General features: G+C 46.5%; 1 protein-coding gene across 1 annotated transcript in view; it reads left to right on the forward strand.

Annotated features, from left to right (window-relative positions):
* Positions 1 to 4,435: 4,435 nt before the first annotated feature.
* The window catches only part of RPN13 (regulatory particle non-ATPase 13), a 33,117-nt gene continuing 15,851 nt past the window's right edge, over positions 4,436 to 21,701 (forward strand). The window contains exons 1-2 of the mRNA XM_086484777.1: positions 4,436 to 4,590; positions 4,745 to 4,837. Coding sequence (XP_086340903.1) covers positions 4,540 to 4,590; positions 4,745 to 4,837 — 144 coding nt within the window. The 5' untranslated portion in view covers positions 4,436 to 4,539. The remainder of the gene's footprint in view (positions 4,591 to 4,744; positions 4,838 to 21,701) is intronic.

Here is a 21,701-nt window from a genome sequence, read left to right on the forward strand (position 1 = left end):
TGCTTCTCTCACATTTTCAGCCATAACTTAGACCTACACACTTTCCTCTCCCAGCCAAAGTGTGGGCTCTCCATTGCGACTCTCATCACTACAATTTTGGAGCATCGAGAGTCACTCATCAGCCATACACATACTACATCACATGTAACTTTGGTCCCATAGGTCATATTTGACCTCCGAGGACGATAATAAAATCTATCTCTCTCTCTCTCTCTCTCTCTCTCTCTCTCTCTCTCTCTCTCTCTCTCTCTCTCTCTCTCCTTACTTCGTTAGTGTAGTGGGCAAAATCGCAAATCTGGAAGCACGTTCATCCACGTGGCTGATTCACAAGCTTTTTTTTTCCAGATTCCTACCCGTCGCTTCCAAAAGCTTCGTCTGCAAGGTTCTTGGTTGCCCTCCTTTGCAGAGCTCGCTGCGTGCATCACCTCCAAACGTTGTTCTCTCTCTCTCTCTCTCTCTCTCTCTCTCTCTCTCTCTCTCTCTCTCTCTCTCTCTCTCTCTCTCTCTCTCTCTCTCTCTCTCTCCCCGTAGACACACCATGTCTTTTTGGCGCTTCGCCTGCAAGGTGCTCGACTGCCCTCCTTTGCAGAGCTCGCTGCATGCATCACCTCCAAACGTTACTCTCTCTCTCTCTCTCTCTCTCTCTCTCTCTCTCTCTCTCTCTCTCTCTCTCTCTCCCCCCGCAGACACACCATGTCTTTTTTGGCACACTTACTCCCTCTTGTGCTTCCACGGGAACGAGCACAGAGGTGGAAACGATGGCACCCACCCCTCACCATCATCAGCACGTCAGAACAATCTCTCTCTCTCTCTCTCTCACACACACACACACACACACATCTTGGGGTTTATCCCTTGCCGTCGGCACGTTCTCCTGTCCCGTCCCTTTCCCTTGCTCCGTAGCCCTGCCTGTTCGCCATGCCTTGCTGCCTCAAACTGCAAGGGAGCACCCAATGCAAATGATGTTGCTCCATCACATTCTTCTCTCGCAGTGCAATACATCATCTACTGCACACAGATGAGAGAGAGAGAGAGAGAGAGAGAGAGAGAGAGAGAGAGAGAGAGAGAGAGAGAGAGAGAGAGAGAGAGAGAGAGAGAGAGAGAGAGAGAGAGAGAGAGAGAGAGACCTTGGATTTGCCTCTACCCGTCGCGTCTTTCTCTCTGATCTGCTCCTAGGATGCCCTTTGGCTCCGGATCTGCCTCCATTGCCCAGCCCTTGCCGACCAAGCTCTGCATTGCATCTCTCTCTCTCTCTCTCTCTCTCATCTTGGGTTTATCCCTCGTCGTTGGCACATTCTCCTGTCCCGTCCCTTTCCCTTGCTCCGTAGCCCTGCCTGTTCCACAAGAAGATTTAGAATTTTTCTCATGTAGGAAAACGGAGTCTTTTCCAATGTTTTTCATACAATGAATAACATCATGAGCTTTTGTGAGGGAGGCACCGCATGCCTAGCTAGGTACGATTGGGGGCAGGGGACTGCCTCAAACTGCAAGGGAGCACCCAATGCAAACGATGTTGCTCCATCACTTTCTTCTCTCGCAGTGCAATACATCATCTACTGCACACAGATGAGAGAGAGAGAGAGAGAGAGAGAGAGAGAGAGAGAGAGAGAGAGAGAGAGAGAGAGAGAGAGAAGAGAGAGAGAGAGAGAGAGAGAGAGAGAGAGAGAGAGAGGCCCTGGCTTTGCCTCTACCCGTCGCGTCTCTCTCTGATCAGCTCCTAGGATGCCCTTTGGCTCCGGATCTACCTCCATTGCCCGGCCCCTGCCGACCAAGCTCTGCATTGCATACCCGCTCAACTACCCAACTTGCCGACACCCACGTTTCTCTGCCGCCTGCCTCCTTGTTGGGACCACACCTCGTGTCCCCGCCTCGTGAGACTCGAGGAGAGCACAATGAGGCAACGATGAAAAATCTCTGCCGTCTGCATGACACATGGACACACCATTCTCTTTCCCTGTCTTTACTTCGTTAGCGTAGTGGGCAAAATCGTAAATCTGGAAGCATGTTCATCCACGTGGCTGATTGACAAGCTTTTTTTAACGCAGGCAAAAAAAAGTTCTCCGGGAATAACGTTGCCCTCGTGTAGCTTTCAATCAACCTCCCGCCCCCGCTCCTGCACACCTCAGTCCTCCACCTTTGCTGCAAGCAGTGTGCCCTGAGGGGTTGACCAACACCAAGCACGCTGGGCAGAAAGAAGCCATGCGCGCATTTGTTTTGTATGCCCATCTCGTTGGTTCTCATGCCCTTTGTTGGTGCAGATTGGAGCCCTGCTGCAGTATGCCATGGTTCCCGTCCAAGATTCTCTCTCTCTCTCTCTCTCTCTCTCTCTCTCTCTCTCTCTCTCTCTCTCTCTCTCTCTCTCTCTCTCTCTCTCTCTCTCTCTCTCTCTCTCTCTCGTAGTGGGCAAAATCGTAAATTTGGAAGCACGTTCGTCCACATGGTTGATTCACAAGCTTTTTTTAACGCATGCAAAAAAAGGTCTCCCGGAATAACTTTGCCCTCGTGCAGCCTCTGATCAACCTTTCGCCCCTGCTCCTGCACACCTCAGCCCTCCACCTTTTCTGCATGTAGTGTGCCTCGAGGGGCTGACCGACACCAAGCACGCTGGGCAGAAAGAAGCCATGCGTGCATTCGTTTTGTCTGGCCATATGGTTGGTTCTCATGCCCTTTGTTGGTGCAGATTGGAGCCTTGCTGCAGAGTGCCGTGCTTCCTGTCCAAGACTCTCTCTCTCTCTCTCTCTCTCTCTCTCTCTCTCTCTCTCTCTCTCTCTCTCTCTCTCTCTCTCTCTCTCTCTCTCTCTCTCTCTCTCTCGTGTAGTGGGCAAAATCGCAAATCTGGAAGCACGTTCGTCCATGTGGCTAATTCACAAGCTTTTTTTAATGAAGGCAAAAAAAAGCTCTCCCGGAATAAAGTTGCCCTCGTGCGGCCTCCGATCAACCTCTCGCCCCCGCTCCTGCACACCTCAACACTCCACCAAGCACGCTGGGCAGAAAGAAGCCATGCGCGCATTTGTTTTGTCTGCCCATCTGGTTGGTTCTCATGCCCTTTGCTGGTGCAGATTGGAGCCCTGCTGCAAAGTGTCATGCTTCCCGTCCAAGATTCTGTGTGTGTGTGTGTGTGTGTGTGTGTGTGTGTGTGTGTGTGTGTGTGTGTCTCGTAGTGGGCAAAATCGCAAATCTGGAAGCACGTTTGTCCACGTGGCTGATTCACAAGCTTTTTTTAATGCAGAAAAAATAGAGCTCTCCCGGAGTAACGTTGCCCTCGTGCAGCCTCTGATCAACCTCCCGCCCCCACTCGTGCATACCTCAGCCCTGCACCTTTCCTGCACGCAGTGTGCCCCGGGGGGCTGACCGACCAAGCACGCTGGGCAGAAAGAAGCCACGCGCGCATTTGTTTTGTCTGCCCATCTGGTTGGTTCTCATGCCCCTTGCTGGTGCAGATTGGAGCCCTGCTGTGCAGAGTGTCGCGCTTCGCATCCAAGATTCTCTCTCTCTCTCTCTCTCTCTCTAGACAAAGGCAATTTCATGAGATAGCCAAGGACAATTTGGAAAAAGACTTTGTTTGGAACTGCTTTGGTCGACATGCCTGTCGCATTTGGTGCAGTCGCGAAAGCACGACACATTCTTGGCGAGCTTCCTCCAGGATCCGGATGGGATGCGGTCTCTTGGTATGCACTTATTGTTGCAAGACATGTGCTAAATGGGGTGTATATTCATGGGAGAGCCTATGAAATCACCTATGCATGCATCTTGAAGGCATGTGGCACAAGATGCTGATATGGACACAAAAAGATGTTATGCTGATATGGACACAAAAATCAATCATGTTGTTTGTCACAGTCTGTTGGAAAAAGTTGTCATGCTTGGCACTATCTTGGTTGATATGTATGTCAAATTTCGTGCGCTTGAGAAAGATGTCGTGCTTGGCATTGTCTTGGTCGATATGTATGCCAAATGTGGTGCACTTCAAAAAGCACAAAAAGTGCTTGAGGACCTTCTTGTCTGGAATGTCGCCTCTTGGAATGCACTGATTGGGGATGTGCACAACAATAGTAGTGCCAGAGTCTCAGCCCTTCACTTTTTCTGCACGCACTGTGCCCCGGGGGCTGACCGACACCAAGCACACTGGGCACAAAGAAGCCATGTGCGCGTTTGTTTTGTCTGCCCATCTGGTTAGTTCTCATGCCCTTTGCTGGTGCAGATTGGAGCCCTGTTGCAGAGTGCCGTGCTTCCCGTCCAAGATGTCATCTCTCTCTCTCTCTCTCTCTCTCTCTCTCTCTCTCTCTCTCTCTCTTCTAGGTTCTTGTTTTCTCTTACCCTCGGACTCACTTCAATTCAATACAAATCCGGCTAACGAAGCACTCTAGTTTAAGAGTGATTTGTGTTCTCTCTAGCCTAATCCCCCCTACCCTCTTTCCATCTAAAATTTTGACTTATGGTCAAACGCACATTACTTCAGCGGCGTTTTGTAGCATAGCGTGAGAGCTATTAGAGTTGCTACGTAGAGCAGCAGAGAAAGCAGCAGCAGTAGCGGCGGCCATGGCTTCGCCCTCTTCGACATCCCTCATTTTGGGACCGGACAGTGAAGAGGTTTGTTAATTTATGTTTTACTGCGCGCGCGCCCACACACACACACACACACACACACACACACACACACACACACACAAGCGGAGAGAGAGAGAGAGAGAGAGAGAGAGAGAGAGAGAGAGAGAGAGAGAGAGAGGTGTTTTGGTGTCTGCAGAAACTTTTACTGGAATTTCGTGCTGGCAAAATGATACTTGAAGCAACAACAGTCAAGCCCGACCTAAGAAAAGGTTTTATCCGAGTAATGAGGGTGCGTTTGATATTGCTAGATGACAACAGCTCCATATCGCCTCTGTTTTCAAATTTGAAATAGTTTTGCTACCTTCCAAGTTTTCCCTTTTCTCAAATGTAGTTGAAAATTTGAGGAACGGCTTGTGGAAGTTGTGCCTCCTATCTCACATGCCAATGATGTTTCTGTTGAGAATAATTTGCCAGATTTGGTTTGCTTTGGCTGTTGCGGTCATGGCTGTGGCTAGAGAGAGAGAGAGAGAGAGAGAGAGAGAGAGAGAGAGAGAGAGAGAGAGAGAGATGAAATGAAATGAAATGTTATATTAACGTCTTCGAAAGGCCAAAATGACCTATGAGACCAAAAAGTTACAATTGGTGAATCTGATACCATGTCTGAGTACGAAAAGTACAAAGAACTAAGGCTAAAACACTAAAACACGAAGGAAATGAATCTGAAGCTGGTCCGGAACTGAAACGAGATAGAGGGAGGGGGGGTTTGGTGGGTTCAAATGAAATCTCTCATATGAGTGATCTGGATCTTCTGCTGTAGCCTTCGTTGGTGGTGGGAGACCCCTCGAGGTCGTGGGCGTCTGGATCTGCCTAGCTCAATGGCTCGATCAATCAACGTACTTCTAGTGTGGGTGGGCTCTGAGATTTGCTGTGATGACTTGCTGTGATGACTGCTCCTCTGGCTCTCTCCTCGCTGGCGTAAAGAAATCTGTGATTTGTCTCTGAGACTGTCTCTCCCCTGATGTCCTCAGCAAGCTCTCCCTAAGTCTGCGCAGCTATAGTAGGAACAATCCGAGACATCTCTGATCCTCGTATCTCATGACTCTAGAAAATGGTCCAAAACAAACCCTCTCTGAACAGACAGTGGAAGCGGCCTCGTGTCTCATAGTACGCTGGGGATAGACATGTGTAGTGCAGCTCTGTCTCTGGCTCTAAGCGACATAGGTGACATATCTTGGCCCCTATTGGTACCCCTCGAAATCGACCAGTCTCAATCAGGAGCTGATGTGAGGATGTGCGTATCTGCCCAATAGCGCATCGTATCCCATGAGATAAGTGCGTATCCATGTATGCAGGCCTAGTCACAAAACCGTCCTCCGTGAGTTGGAGAAGATGCTCTCTGTAGAAGGCCATCTTCGTGCCTTGGCCATTGGGATCATCTTGTTTTTTTTGGTTGTATCCATGTGCTCCTCGTATCTAGCTGAATCAGATCCTAGTGTAGAGTCTGGTGATCTCTGTCCGTGTGAGAGACAAGGAGGGTGCATGTGCATCCAGGGAGTATTGAAACGGAGGCAATCTATCCATGCTGAAACCAGGTGATTGAAACCATGCTATCCTCTGTCCATAGCATGTTTGTCCATACCAACATGCTATATCGCCTTGTAGCGCTAGTTGTCGAGATGACTCTAGGGCAAGCCAGGAAGTCCTTTTGTAAGTAGATCAGCAGGATTTTCTGTGGTGTGAACTTTGACAAGCTGAAGTTGCTTATCCTCGAGCATTTCCCTGATGAAATGATACTTCACATCCACATGCTTTGTCTTTGAGTGATAAACTGGATTGCGAGCCAATTGTATAGCACTTTGACTATCACAATATAACACAGGCATCTCTTCTTTGATTCCCAAATCTGTTACTAGTCGATTAAGCCAAATTGATTCTTTGCATGCCTTTGATGCTGCAACATATTCAGCCTCTGTAGTAGACTGAGTAACACAATCTTGTAATCTAGAACGCCATGATACTGCTCCACCAGCCAATGTAAAGACATACCCTGACGTAGACCTTCGGTTGTCTAAGTCACCTGCATAATCTGAGTCTGTAAAACCCTTTACACTTAGCTCCTGACTCCCATAGCATATACGCATACTCTTTGTAGCTTTCAGGTTTCTCAATATTCCTTTCACTGCCTCCCAATGTTTCTTGCCTGGGTTTGACATGTATCGACTTACTACTCCCACTGCAAATGTAATGTCTGGGCGAGTAGCAATCATTGCATACATCAAACTACCCACTGCAGACGCATATGGAATCTTATCCATTTCAGCCTGTTCTTCCTCAGACACAGGACAATCTTGTTTGCTAAGTTTCACATATGGTGGCAATGGAACACTCAATGCCTTTCCCTTCTCCATATTGAAACGTTGCAAAACCTTGTCAATATACTCTGTTTGAGATAACCAAATCAACTTCTTTGATCTGTCTCTCTCAATGCGCATACCAAGTATATGACTTGCCTCACCCATGTCTTTCATGTCAAACGATTTTGCCATCTTTGACTTCAAAGCTGAAATTTCTTCCAAGTGCTTGCCAGCAATCAACATGTCATCCACATACAAAATAAGGATCAGCCAACTGCCATCCTTAGCCTTCTTTGTATATAGACAGTGATCGAACTCACTACGCTTGTAGCCTTGAGAAAGCATAAACTTGTGGAATTTATGGTACCATGCCCTCGGTGATTGTTTTAAGCCATAAAGACTCTTTAACAACTGGCATACCCAATCTTCCTTGCCTTTCTCAACAAACCCTTCTGGCTGCTGCATGTAAATTTCCACATCTAAATCACCATGCAAGAACGCTGTCTTGACATCCATTTGGTGCAACACCAAATCTAATATGGCAACCAATGCAAGAAAGCATCTCAATGTAGTCATCTTGACCACCGGAGAGAAGACTTCATCAAAGTCAATGCCTTGTTCTTGCTTAAAGCCCTTGGCAACAAGCCTTGCTTTGTACTTTGGCTGACTATCATGAGCGGTGATCTTATACCTGTAAACCCATTTATAGGGTAGAGCCTTTTTGCCCCGTGGTAATTTAACTAGCTTCCATGTCTAGTTTTTATGCAGAGTTGTCATCTCTGACTGCATGGCCAATTGCCAATTCCCAGAGTCCTTCATTTGCACTGCTTCCTTGTAACATGAAGGCTCATTGCAATCAGTCAACATGACATAATTCATAGATGGAACAAACCTATCAGGAGGTCGCGTGACACGTCCAAATCTACGCACAATAGGTGGCTCAGGCTCAGCCACAACCTGTGGTTCCACTCTATCTTGTCCTTGCTCCTCTTGAGCCCTGACATTTTGTCTTGCACGTGCAGGTCCATCTTCTTGGAAGACAAGTCTTCTAATCTCCTCAACCCTCTCTGGTTTAGAATGATATTTGGATTCATTATAGTGAACATCATTGTTGCGGACAACCTTTTTGGATTCGGGATCCCAAAGTCTGTACCCCATCTCACCAGAATTACCATAGCCTAGAAAGATGCACTTTCTACTCTTTGGCTCAAGTTTGTTCCTAAATTCCTTTGGAATGTGAGTATATGCCTCACAGCCAAAGACTCTGAGATGCTTGTATGAGGGCACCTTGCCTGACCATACCATCTCTGGCACTGAATCCTTCTGCAAAACCTTGCTAGGAGATCTATTTACAAGATGAACAACTGTTGATACAGCTTCAGCCCAAAACCCATTTCGCAGCTGTGCATTAGACAACATACTTCTGACCTTCTCTTGTATGGTCCTATTCATCCTCTCAACAACACCATTTTGAGGAGGATTGTAAGGAGCAGTAAGTTCACGTTTTATACCTTTTGACTCACAAAAGTCCTGAAAGGCCTTTGAAACATACTCTCCACCATTGTCAGTGAGTAAGCATTTAAGCTTTTTGCGACTCTGATTCTCCACAAGTGTCACAAACGTTTTGAAAACACTAAACGCTTCATCCTTGTGCTTGAGAAAGTAAACCCATACTTTCCTCGAGTAATCATCTATAAATGTCATAAAGTAAGAAGCTCCCCCTAGAGATAGGTTAGGCATAGGTCCACACAAATCACTATGAACAAGTGCCAACTGTGTATCTCTTCTACTGCTTCTATGCTTATGTGGCTGCTGTGTTTGCTTACCATACAGACAATGTTCACAGAATTCAAAATCATTAAATGAAAATCCGGGCAAATAACCAGAACGAGACAAGATTTCCATTCCCTTCTTGGACATATGTCCTAACCGGCTATGCCACAAAGAAACGTTCGGCTGCTCGGTTACATTGATTACATTTTTAGAGACATTTGATACATAAATCATGTAAAGTCCTCCAGACTTTACTCCATGTGCTACTGTCATAGAACCCTTGGATATCTTCCACATGTTTTGTCCAAAAGTGGTGACGTAGCCAGCATCATCAAGTAAACCTGTGCTGATCAAGCTCTTTGTAATTGCGAGAACATGTCTCACATTCTTCAGCGTGAAAGAAGAGCCATTCTGAAACTTCAATTGAACATCTCCAACACCTAAGATCTCACATGTCTGCCCATTGCCTAGCTGAACATGATCTTTAGTGGTCACATAAGAGGTAAACCACTCCTTGTTTGGAGACACATGAAGTGATGCCCCTGAGTCTATAATCCAGTCACTCAGTGCATTTCCATCAGATGCTGTAAGAAGAGCTGAGTCCATTGTATTCTTCAAGAAGTAGATGTCTCCTGACACTAGACTGTCATCCTCTGCAACAGTGTTTGTCACATTTATTTCTTGAATCTTCACTGAGGACTTGTTCTTCTCACCATGGTCTTCAGCTTTCTCTTTGCCTTTTTCTGCTTTCCATTCTCTGCAGTCTCTTTTCATGTGACCCTTCTTGCCACAATGGTAGCATTCTATGTCACTCTTGCCTTTAGCACTGCGGGACTTGCTACGAGACTGATTCCTCTTTCCACCTTTGTACTTTTCTTTGGTCCTTCCCCTGACAACTAAGGCTGTTCCTTTGCCTTTGTCCATTGTCTTTCTATTGGTTTCTTCAGTAAGCAGACTTCCTTCTACACCTGCTATGTTCAAACCATCTGGAGGTGCAGAATTACTCAAAGCTGTGCGAAAAGTGTCCCAACTTTCCGGCAATGTGATCAACAGGAACATAGCTCTAACAGGTTCATCAAACTTGACACCTTGAGCTGACAACTGACTATAGATTGTGTTGAATTCATTCAGATGAATTGACATAGGTGTCCCTTCTTTCATCTTCAAGTCAACAAGCTTCTTAAGCCAGTATACCTGTGAAGCTGCACTCTGCTTCTCATAAAGATCACTCAGCTTTAACCATGCTTGATAAGCCGACATCTCGTCTGCTACATTGAAGTAAACGCTTTCTGCCAAAGTCAGCATAATGGTAGAAAGTGCCAATTCATCCATTTCGCTCCATTCATCTTCGTCCATATCTTCTGGTTTTATCCCCTTGAGCTGTATAGGTTTTATCTGCTTCTTTTGTACCAACACGTGCCAAATCTGCTTCTTCCACAATGGGAAATTGGTTCCATCCAGCTTCTTGATATTGTAAAGAGCAGTGTCCTGTAATCTAGCCATAGCTACGCTTCAGAGTAGTTTACTTTTCTGGGAAAAATTCGGCAGAGTTTTCCCTGTAAACTGACCTCTGAACCAATATCAACCTGTCAAATGAACCAAGAAAGCTTCAGATTCTGCAGAAATTTTGGCAGTCTCCTTTGTAAAATGGCTCTGGTGTATTAAAAACAGACCAAAAATAGCTCAAAAAACACTGTCTCTCTGACACTGTAATCTGCGGGTAAACCTGTCCTGCACCTGTACTGTCTCTCACTGTCCTATAAGCATAGACTGCGACAATGCCTCAACGGCAGTAAAGCAAAGATGCAATCCCAACTGTCTAACTCACTGTCAATACATCCTAGCTGCCTATCTAAGGGTGCTCGAGGGATCGCTCCAAGACCTGTATCACCGAAAGGATCTCAACATTCGAGAATCCCCCAGCTCAATAAAACCTCCCTCGACCCTCAACAAAGGCTGCAGTAAATCTGACAGTACATAGACTTCCCACAAAGTCATACATCCACAAATTTCCCACTGTATGCTGTAACCGCTGCAGCGGTTGTTTGCTGCGTGACTCACAGCCAGCAAACCCTCAACAGACATACATCATCTCTGACAATACATCCCATGTGGAAGTACCTGCAATGTAAGGATGAAATCTGGAATATCAAGCAGCAAACACAAGCTACCTGATGAACTAGTGGATGTCACCTACAGTCCGTGTGTAGATGCGCCCGTGTCGTATGTGACACGCCTCCAAGAACTGTGAGCCGTCCTTCGATGTGTAGACAGCCACAAATCAACACTCTGGGAGTGTCGATATCCTCAGCACCTGCAATCGTAGGCCGAAAACCCCGAATTTGCAGAGTCGGATCTGCACCCGCTGAGACCACGCAATCGAAAATGGCCTGCGCAGAACTTTGTCGAAGCCGAACGGTGACCGAGATGACCTCAGAATGAAATTCTGAGCACACCAAGCCCTACGGGCTTGCCCACAAGATTTGGGGCCGTGTCTTTGCCTGTCGAATTTCACTCCAATCTGAGCTGGTGACTCTAGCCTCCTGCAGTGCTGCCCCGAGCCTCGATCTGAGCTCTGATACCAATTGAAGGAGCACGAGCGGAAGTGCGACGCGAGAGAGAGTGCGAGAAGAAGAGCACGATGATATGGTGAACTCGCTCTACTGTAATGTGTAGAGCGTAGTGAGTTCTTATTAGGTTTTTACAAAAGAATATGTGTACATACCTGGCGGCCCGGCCACTTACTTGGGCGACCACATTGGGCTTTATACCCCAACAGGGCCGGGGGGGGGGGGGGGGGGGGGGGGGGGGCCTTGCTCGGCTCGGATAATTTCATGCGGCACTGAGGCCTTAGCCCAAATCATTCGAGCGATCATAGAGACCAAAGGCCTCTCCATATATCTCCATCCATCTGTGCTGCCAGATCTCCCATGATGGTCTACTGAGGGTCCCCATACCCGAACTCCGTAGAGCATAGCTGAAGTCACTAGTGTCAAAAAGCCAGTGCTTTGTTCGCGGTTCCTGAAACTGAACCTGCGGACACATCCTCTTCAGTCCTCCCAAGGCTGCATAGGCTCTCGTCAGTCTAGTCTCTGATGCTCTCCTTAGTGAAAAACGGGTCCACTGAAGACTACCCCAAGATAGGTATATGCATCTCACAGTCTCCTGGCCATATGTAAATGTGGGTGTTGACCTCTTGACCCACTGTGATGTGGTGTTGAACACCATAACCTTGGTTTTCCCAAGGTTGATAGACAATCCATTGTCACGAGCAAATGTGTGCAAAGCATCTAAATGATGCTGCATCCCCTCTGGAGAGTCAGAAATCAACACAATATCATCAGCATATAGTAACAACGGAATCCATGTCCCTGCTAGCTGAGCCCCTCTGTCTCCCTGACGCTCTGCATAGTCTGAAAACTCATCCACATACATCCCAAAAAGAGAAGATAGGGGGACATCCCTGCTTCATTGCAATAGTGGAGTGGACCATGTCAGACATTCCCTCAGTAGTGTGTACCTGTCCCATTACTGTCCTGTATAAAGCCAAAATACCCCATATCAGCTCTATAGGCACACCCATGTCTTGTAGTTTGCGTATAAGTCTGGTTCTCAACACTGTGTCAAAAGCTTTGCGGAAATCCACAAAGCTACAATAGATCCTCTTGCCATGGTGTCTGCCTTCCTCAATAATAGCTCTGAGTGTCAAAATCTGGTCAAGAGTGGAGAAACCTCTCCTCAATCCTACCTGCCCTGGTGCTCGTATGCCCTCTCGCTCCGCCCATCTACTCAGCTCCTGCTCAAGAATGGATGCATACAACTTATCCAATGTGTGACCAACCATGATGGTGCGATAATTCCCGGGAATCATGGGATCTCCTTACTTGAAAATAGGCACAATCGTAGACATACTCCAAGTCTTAGGAAAGCCTTCATAAATGGCTCGATTAAACATCATAGCAAGAAACTCTGCAAGCATGTCTTTGGCATGGATGAAGTGCTCTGCTACCAGACCATCATGATCATGTGCTCTCCTTGTCTTCATCGTGTCAATGGCTTTCCTTACCCTCTGGGCAGTAAAGAAAGTACATGTCTTAGGGCATGTCTCTAGTGGGTCTGGCATAGGTGGCTGCCTGAAGTTGTGTAGAGAGATGTGACATATTCCCCCCATGTCTTTGTGGAGGTGACAGCTGGTGGTGGTGAATTCTCATGGAATAGCCTCCATGCTTCGCCTGAGTCTTGACTCATAAATAGCTGATACAGATCCCGCTCTAGCTGAGATAGATAAGCCCTTTTCTTTCGTCGCACTAGGCGGCGAAAGATAATCCGTGACAATTTGCGTGTGGTAATACCCATGAGCACTTTCGTCTGTAATTTGATCCTCGTCTCTCTACACTCCTCATCATACCAATTGTTCTGGGGCATGCTCCTAGATCGTCTCCGTGTAGGCTGGCTGTGGGGGTATGCCTTTGATGCTGCATCATGGAGCGTCTCTGTCAATATCTGAGTGAGTTCATCTAGTGGCCGTCCCGGCTCCTGAGTGCATAGCTGCCTGTATATCTCATCCATATACACAGAATCCGTCTCCCTCACGAAGGTATATCGAGTGTGTGTGGGGGACCTCTCCTAATGGAGCTGTGCTGAACTGAAATGTAAGAGTGAGACAAGATAGCATGATCAACTGCTACTCTAACTGGCCTAGTGCCCACCATGAAATCCTGAAAAAATGGAATGAGACCTGGCTGGCATAATCCACTGTACTAGCACCATGTCGATGTGGAAAGCATGTAAAACCTCCAGCTGTAGAAAATCTTTGTAGGCCATTCAAAATGGCCAATCTATGTGCAGTTCCCATATCTATCAAGTATCTACCATACTCAGTGTAGTACTCATCCTGTGATAGTTTGGATAGGCCCATCTCTGTAACGTCCAGTTCCCTAAGCATCTTCTCGGAAGTATCATAGAATACTGTCTGGTGATGGGTAGTCCTAGCATTGAAGTCCCCTAGCATGATAATGTCATCATCCCTGGAAAACTCCCATATGTCATTATCCAAAATAGTAAAGGGGGACTGTCCTCTAGGTGATGCATATACTGATGTATTAGGAGTAAAGTAACAAATAGCAATGTAGAGGTATCTGCTTGTCTCTGCCCTTAGCCTCACCCACATGTACCTAGCCTGCTCATCCCTGCGCGCTATATATCAATGGCTGCAACTCCTCCTTGAATAAAACTGCCACTCCCCCTGAGCCTCGTCCTCGATGCTCCGATCTGGTCTCCTGTCTGCAAGCTGTCTCCCATCTATATCCGCTCATGTGTGGCATGGATTGCTAAGGGGCTTGATGTGTCTCGGAATAGAAAATGATGTGTCTCTCAGTGAAACTATCCTCAAAGGCACCTACATCAAGACGGAGTGACCCATTACAGTTCCAGGCTGCCAACTTTAGTGTGGTCCCATAGGTCTCGCAGCGTCATGCGGAGCGTCGCTCCAATATCACCGCCCTTCCATCTCAGTAAAAGGCAATCTTCCCTTTTTTCCTTGCCGCTCTAATTTCCGGCATTACCTCTTGCATATGAGCAATCTGCGAGAGGGTGAGGTCATCTCCAAGAAAGATGCTTGTCTTCTTTAGAGTCGGTCTCTTCTTCAAGAAGTCCTCGCTTCCATGGAGGGGAAACAGAGGATGAGTGCCCTTTCCTTCCAGGCTCCCACTTTTCTTATTGTCCACTCTCCAAGCCCTCGTATGCGTGTGCTCATTAACCCCCACCAGAGTCATGAGTTCTTTCACCTCTTCATCCACATTATCTTGGTCTCTGAGGCCACATATCCTTAGGTGTAAGGCCCTCACACGTCTCCTTTGCTCTTCTTCTAGTGTCAAGTTAATGATGGTTGGTGTGGGGGTTATTTCCTTGCCCTTTCCTTTCTTGACAATCTCGATCCATTTCTCGGCCTCTTCAGCTGTTTGTTGGGTCTTTGTGATGACATCTACCCACGAGGTCGTCATTTCTTTTTGTTGCTCCTCACCTTCTTTGATGGCCCGCACTTGTTCTTTAATCGTGTTAAGCTCTTCAACTACTGAGGGTTGAAGGACATTTTGCGATTGCACCTTTGCAAGCTCTTTCTTGAGTAGTGTGATTTCCTCATCTTGGGCTTTCACACGATCCTCAAGTGTATGTATCGTTCTTTCTTGTGCCGACACGCGCTCATCGAGTGCCTTTATAGTATCAATTTTTTGTTTTTTTATAAAGTTTTATTTTTTTTTTCTCTCTACGCGTGCAAGCTCTCTCTCTCTCTCTACATGTTCTCTTTCTCTCTCTACGCTCTCTTTTCCACTTTCTCTCTCTACGCACGGGGGAGGGGGGGGGGGGGCTCTGCAGAGGGAGAGCGCGAGGAGGGGGGGCGGGGCTGCAGGGAGAGCGCGAGGAGGGGCGAGGGGCTGCAGAGGGAGCGCGAGGGGGCGAGGGGGGGGGGGGGGGGGCTTGCGCGCGCGCTCACACACACACACACACACACACACACACAGAAAGAGAGAGAGAGAGAGAGAGAGAGAGAGAGAGAGAGAGAGAGAGAGAGAGAGAGAGAGAGAGAGAGAGAGAGAGAGAGAGAGAGAGAGAGAGAGAGAGAGAGAGAGAGAGAGAGCTTGAGCTTGGGGGAAGGACACACATATTGATTGATTGGGCGGCAACATCATTACATAGTCTGAGGCCTCTATGGTTGATGCAGAGTTCATTGTCACTACATATGGGATTCACCTTGGGGTTGTTACACATATGCTAGAGATTGATTTTGCTATTCCTGCTGACTGGCATGACACCATTGGAGAACAGGCTACTCTGCCCTCTCATGGGGGGTGGTGGGCTTTTTTTTTCACCCTACTCCAGGCCAGTGGTTGGTTGTTTGCCATGGGTATCGCACAGGCTGTAATGATGGTGATCACCAGAGAGTTACTTTTCAAGGTGTGGTGCCACTTGATCAGCGTCCGGTTGCTCACTAGCATGCTATTCGGGTGTTGGGTGTTGAACCAGTTTTCACCATAGAGGAGGCAGCTCTTTGGAGGTTATGGATCTGGGATGGACAACCTTTGGGCCTTGGCAGAGTTTGTTTGGGATCTTGATGAGTGGCAGTGGTCTTTTGTGCAGACTGATGAGAGCCCGTATCTTTCTTTGAGTACACTGTTGCCATTGGGAGATGGATCCTATTGAGGGTGCAGCATCCTACTCACCGTCCATGTCAGGCAGAGCTCTGGTCAGACCAGCATATTTTTTGTGCTTTTCAGCTACAGTTTTGGTCTTGCAGTTGGAGCCTCAAGAGTCAGCTGATGGATATGATTTTATCAGCAGGATTACAAGTAGGCACTTGAGCTAGACGCACTGGCCATGACCCGACATGCGAGCGATGTACAGGAGTCCTTGTGCCATTGTGGGTTGTCCTTATGCACAATCGATTTGGAGGACACTATGTTGTTTGTTTATTAGAGTGGGCATTCATGATGGGTTTGTGACATGGGGGGCAGTTGCATGGCTTTTGTGATTTCCGGGATCACATACTCTTTTTGAGGGCTCATTGACATATCTGATTTCCTTGCTCACATCCTTAGCATACCGACTACTTATGCTTTAGATGCTTCTACCTAATGTACATCGGTTTGATCCCCATAGGCAGGATGCAGTCATTACCATGATTTGCAGCATCACATTATGGACTATGTGGAAGGCTTGTAGTGCTCACATTCTAGGGTCGCAACTTTCCCCGACATCGGCCACCTTGACAGCTATTTGGACTGAGTTGTTGTATGCTCTTCGCACCTGGTGGGATACTTCAGCATGCTCCTCGAGGGCAGTGGAGCTGTGTAGATATTCATTTCTTCCGCGGGGGGGGGGGGGGGGGGGGGGGGGAAGAGTGGCAAACAATACACGCAAAGTGGTCATCTTCACAACATGAGAGAACACTTCCTGAAAGTCTATGCCCTTGGTTTTAACATATCCCTTTGCCACAAGCCTTGCCTTATACTTGGGTTTTGCATCAACAGTCTTGATTTTATACACCCATTTGTTAGGAATAGCCTGCCTTCCTTTGGGCAATTCAACCAAATCCCAAGTATGATTAGCATGCAAAGCTTTAATCTCTTCCTGCATAGCAAGCTCCCACTTGTCGCTGTGCTCACATGTCTTTGCCTCTTTATACGTAAGAGGCTCTCCCTCATTTGCCAACATAATGTAATGCAAAGAGGGGTCACATTGACTCACATGCCGTCTTTGACAAGTAGAGCGCCTCACCCAATGATCCACATTATCCGGCAATGGGTTTACATCAGGTGGCACTACAAAATCATTAACAATGGGCTGTTGTACATCATTTTCAGCACCATTTTCAGCATTGTTTCTTGGCTGCAAATGCCCTTCAGGAGCCTCAATTTGCTGTCCAACATCATCTGGCTCAAACACCACTAGATCATCTACATTTTCAGCCATTTGTGGTGCATCCTGAGGGTCAAAAATAGGTCTAATAGGTGGCTGGTCATATTGAAATTTCACCCTTTTATGGTCATGCTTTGAGACACAATTGTTTTGAAGCAGCCTTGCCTCATTAAAAACAACATCTCGGCTGCGTACAACCCTTTTGAGCTGAGGTAACCAAATCTGGTAGCCCATTTCGCCTTCTTCACCATATCCCATGAAGAGGCCTTTAATGGACTTCGCATCTAGTTTACTCCTCAACTCGGGTCTAACATGCACAAAAGCTTCGCAACCAAAAATGCGTAAGTGATCATATGAAGCAGGTTTGCCAGACCAAACCTCTTCAGGGATGTCACCTTTCAAAGACATGTGAAGGGATCGATTGCATATATGCACTGCAGTTTTCAAAGCTTCTCCCCAAAATCCATGAGAGAGATTAGCTGTGGACAGCATGCATCTCACCCTCTCACAAAGTGTCCTATTGAATCTTTCAGCCACACCATTAGAAGAGGGGCTGTATGGCACAGTAAGCTCCCTCTTAATGCCCAAATTTTCACAAACCTTGTTAAATTCAGCACTTGTGTACTCCCCCCCATTGTCTGTACGCAAGCATTTTAGCTTTCTACCTGTTTGGGTGGTCACAAATGCATGAAATCTCTTAAACGCAGCAAAGGCTTCATCCTTAGACTTAGCAAATAAACCCAAAAATAACATGCACCACCCATAGACTTAGTAGGCATGCTACATACATCAGAATGTACAAGATCAAGCACACAAGATTTACGAGAGACACCAGAGTAATAAGAACGCTTTACTTGCTTGCCATATTGACATTCATTACAAAAATCAAGCTTTGTGCCTTTAGCATCAAGCTTGTTCAAAGTACAAAGCTTAGAAAGGCACTTTTGGCTCATATGGCCAAGCTTCTTGTGCCACAACTCCATGTGAGTTAATTTCAACCAATGCAATAAATTTGCCCAACACGGCCTTTCCATGCATGCAGTAAAGTGTCCCTTTCTTTGTGCCCTTTACAATCAACCTTGAGCCTTTGGTCATTTTCCATGATCCTCTCTCAAACAAGATGCTGTAACCATGCATATCCATCTGACCAACAGAAAGCAGACTCTTCTTGATTCCGGCACATATCGAACATCATGCAAGACAAGCTCATTTGTGCCATCTATGGAGAGATGCACAGTGCCAATACCCTCAATGGAGCATGCATGATTGTTTCCAAGGTATACATGGCCATGCTTGCCTGCATCAAAAGTAGAGAAACACTCCTTGATAGGAGTCACATGAAATGAAGCACGGGTATCAACAATCCAAGTCTGGGACAATGCATCATTGACAGTCAACAAAGCATCGATAAGATCACTCTTGGTGATCTGCATGTCCTGTGAATGAACATTAAGAGAGGCATCATAGTCATAAGCATCATCATCTGACAAAGTGGCACACAAGATGTCCTCTATGTCTGACAGCTCCTCAATCACGACACTAGAAGCCACATTGGCCTTCTCTTTGTCCTTTGAGCTATCCTGTGCGTTTGCCTTGACTTCCTTCTTCTCTTTCTTTTTGTCTCCGCCATTCCTTTTCCTTTCTAACTCAGCTTTATAGTACCTGCAATCGGGTTTTTTGTGACCTTTCGTGCCACATTGATAGCAAGTCACATCACCCTTGCCTTTGCTTTCATTTCCCCTTTCTTTACTCTTACTCTTACTCCTTTGTGCATAAGCATTCTTCTTTTCTGTCCTGCCTCTAACCATGTTGGCAGAGCTGCCTCCCCTCCCTCTCCACTTGCTTTCCTCGTGATTTCTTCATTCAAGATAGAACCCCTAACACCATCAAAGGTCAAATTGGGGTTATTGGACAACGAAACCACCAAAGTTTCCCATGACTCAGGTAAGGTCATAAGCAAGAAGATAGCTTTCAGCTTATCATCAAAAGGGGGCAAGCCAGAATCCTGTAACTGCGACAAAGTACCTGCGAACAATGACAAGTGCTCTGCCGCGCTCTTGGACTCATCTAGTTGCATGCCAACAAGTTTTCGCATCAAGTGCACCTCGTTGACAGGCGTTGTATTTTCTTACATTCCCTATAACTTCTCCCACACATCAAAAGCAGTTGTGAGACCTTTCACATCAATGACGGTCTCATCTGTCATGGCCATTTTAATGTATGTAACGGCCTTTCTGTTCATGCTAACCCATGCTTCGTCTGTCATATTTTGTGGTTTCACCTGTTCAAGTGCCCCTTCGCAATCCTTAAGAAATAGGATTCCCCGAATCCCATCTTTCCAAAGATCAAAACCTGTACCATCAAACCTCCTAATCTCGAAGAGGTTCTTCACATCCGAAGAAGATAAGGCCATAGTTGCACGAAATAAGAGGGATAATACGCTGAATTTTTGGGCAAAATGCGCAAAAATCGGAGTATAGCCCCACAGAGATGTGCACTACAGCTCCAAATGGTCACAGGAGCAATTAGGGGCAAAATAGGACGTTTTGGGCACAAAATTCAATTTCTAAAATTTATGCGCAGGAAATTTCAGCGAGCGAATTTGTGCTCGAAAACAACGAATTTAGTTGTTTTTAGCTTCAAAAGACATACATAAGGCTAATACACAGCCTTTAGAAGCATGTAAGCGCAAAAGCCCCAATTTGTAGCATCAAAATTGCATGAAATTGAGCCACAAATGGTCATACATCGACAAAATTTGTCAAATGTGCGTAGATTGCAGAAAGCTGCACTTTTCCGAATGTAATCGCACCATAAAAACACTTGCAAAAACCTGCGTAAATCTGAAATTTGCTTAAAACACTTGTTTTAGGGCTTGTTTTTCGGCAATTTTAGGGTTTTCGGGTAGCAAGGACTTAGCAAAAGTATTCCCACACCTTAATACATCATTTGCAAAACCTGTATTTTCGCTGTCATAACTTGTAATTTCCTGTTTTTGACTTAATTTCAACATGTTTTAGGTCAATTTGGGTTGCCGGGAGCTCTCTAGTGTCCGGGGACGAGTCCTTTGGCGACGAAATTGCAAAATCTCGCGATAAAGTTGACCTTCTTGGCTGAAATTCAGCATTTGCAGGTTTGGGGAAAACCCTAATAGTGCTCTGATACCAATTAATGAGCGCGCGGCGGTGTGTGCAAGTGAAAGAGCACGCGAGGAAGTGCAGTGTGTGTAGAGAGGGGAGGCAAAGAGCAGCAGGAGAGGAAGCGCTAGCAGAAGAAGAGGGAGAGAGAGGGAGCTCACGTTTTTGGGAAAAACTCAATAGGTGAGTTTTGGGTTTTCCCACTTTTATTATAAGTGACCTTTAAAAAATGTGTCCAGGTTCATATTGAACCTGGACAACGTATAAAAATGTACAAAAAGGGGTTATTTAGGCCTTTAACCCAACAGTTTCACCCGCAAACGGGAAGTTGGTCGGCACTGGAACTCATATAGTAAGAGAATGTCTAAGCTCAGTTCAAGATTATGTAGGTCCCCCCCTCGCACTTAGCAAGTTGGTGGATACTAGGAAGTGAACTTAATAAAGGCACAATGCCAAGGTGGGTTTACCAAAGGGAAGTACCCGACTATTGGGCTACATTGCATTTTTGGATGCGATCCCAGTGGGGATAGATGATCAAATGACCAGTGGGAGTCCAACGGAAGCATCCCCTAAAATTTAGGGAATTGCTATTTTGGATCATAAAATCTGTTCGTGTCATTACCTCCGGAATGACAAGGGGAACATTTTAGAACTCTGCTGCAAAGTCAACTGGGCAACCAGTCGAGAGATTTTTAAGCGGGAAGCCCAAAACGGGAAATTGCCTGTAATTGTGCCAAGTGGCACTTTCTGGTGCACTTTCCTCATGCAGAAGAAGGGGGCGCTCGATTTCTAGCTGGGAAGGCCTCATTTGCAAGCTTTCCCTCTCATGTACAATGTAGTGCAAGAAGTCATGTCATGCACACTTACACTGCTCTCTTTCTCCCCTACGTGTAGTAATGTGATGCCCCACAAGAGGGCTCTTCATTTGACTCATGTACAGCTGTGTGGTCATGTACGTTTTTGTTGAGGCAAGAGCCTCTCTGAGCGGGAACAGGAGTAGCTAACTGCTGCTGCAAAAGCAGGCACCGGTGAGGGTGATAACCTCACCGTACAGGTGTGTTTTCAGTGTTGGTTATGCGCTGAATTTGGACTGTTTTTCAGCCATACGGATGCCAAAACCATTGGGAAGAGTGCCTCACTGTTAGAGAACAGTTCAGGGACTGGTTAGGGCTGAAAATAGGGCAAAATCCAGTAAATACAGCGTGCCGAATTTATTGTTTTTGGGCACAATTCAAAGGGTTTATATCAGTGGAAGTGAGTTTTGGGCAAGTTTTGGGGCTGTTATGTTACCGAAATTTCGCAAGAACAGGTGGTATCTAGCTGGATACAAGTAAAGAATTCCCAGGACTCTTCTTGTAATTTACCCTCTTAAAGTATAAGGAAATACCGAAAGGGGCGCCAATTTTGGGGCCTACAGGTTGTCCGCGTGTGCTCGGAGCATTCTAGCTTCCAAGCTGTGTGTGCGCTTTAAGTG

The sequence above is a fragment of the Adiantum capillus-veneris genome, chromosome 16, assembly GCF_014529385.1.
Source record: "Adiantum capillus-veneris isolate H3 chromosome 16, ASM1452938v2, whole genome shotgun sequence".
In the NCBI taxonomy this organism is placed as follows: domain Eukaryota; kingdom Viridiplantae; phylum Streptophyta; class Polypodiopsida; order Polypodiales; family Pteridaceae; genus Adiantum; species Adiantum capillus-veneris.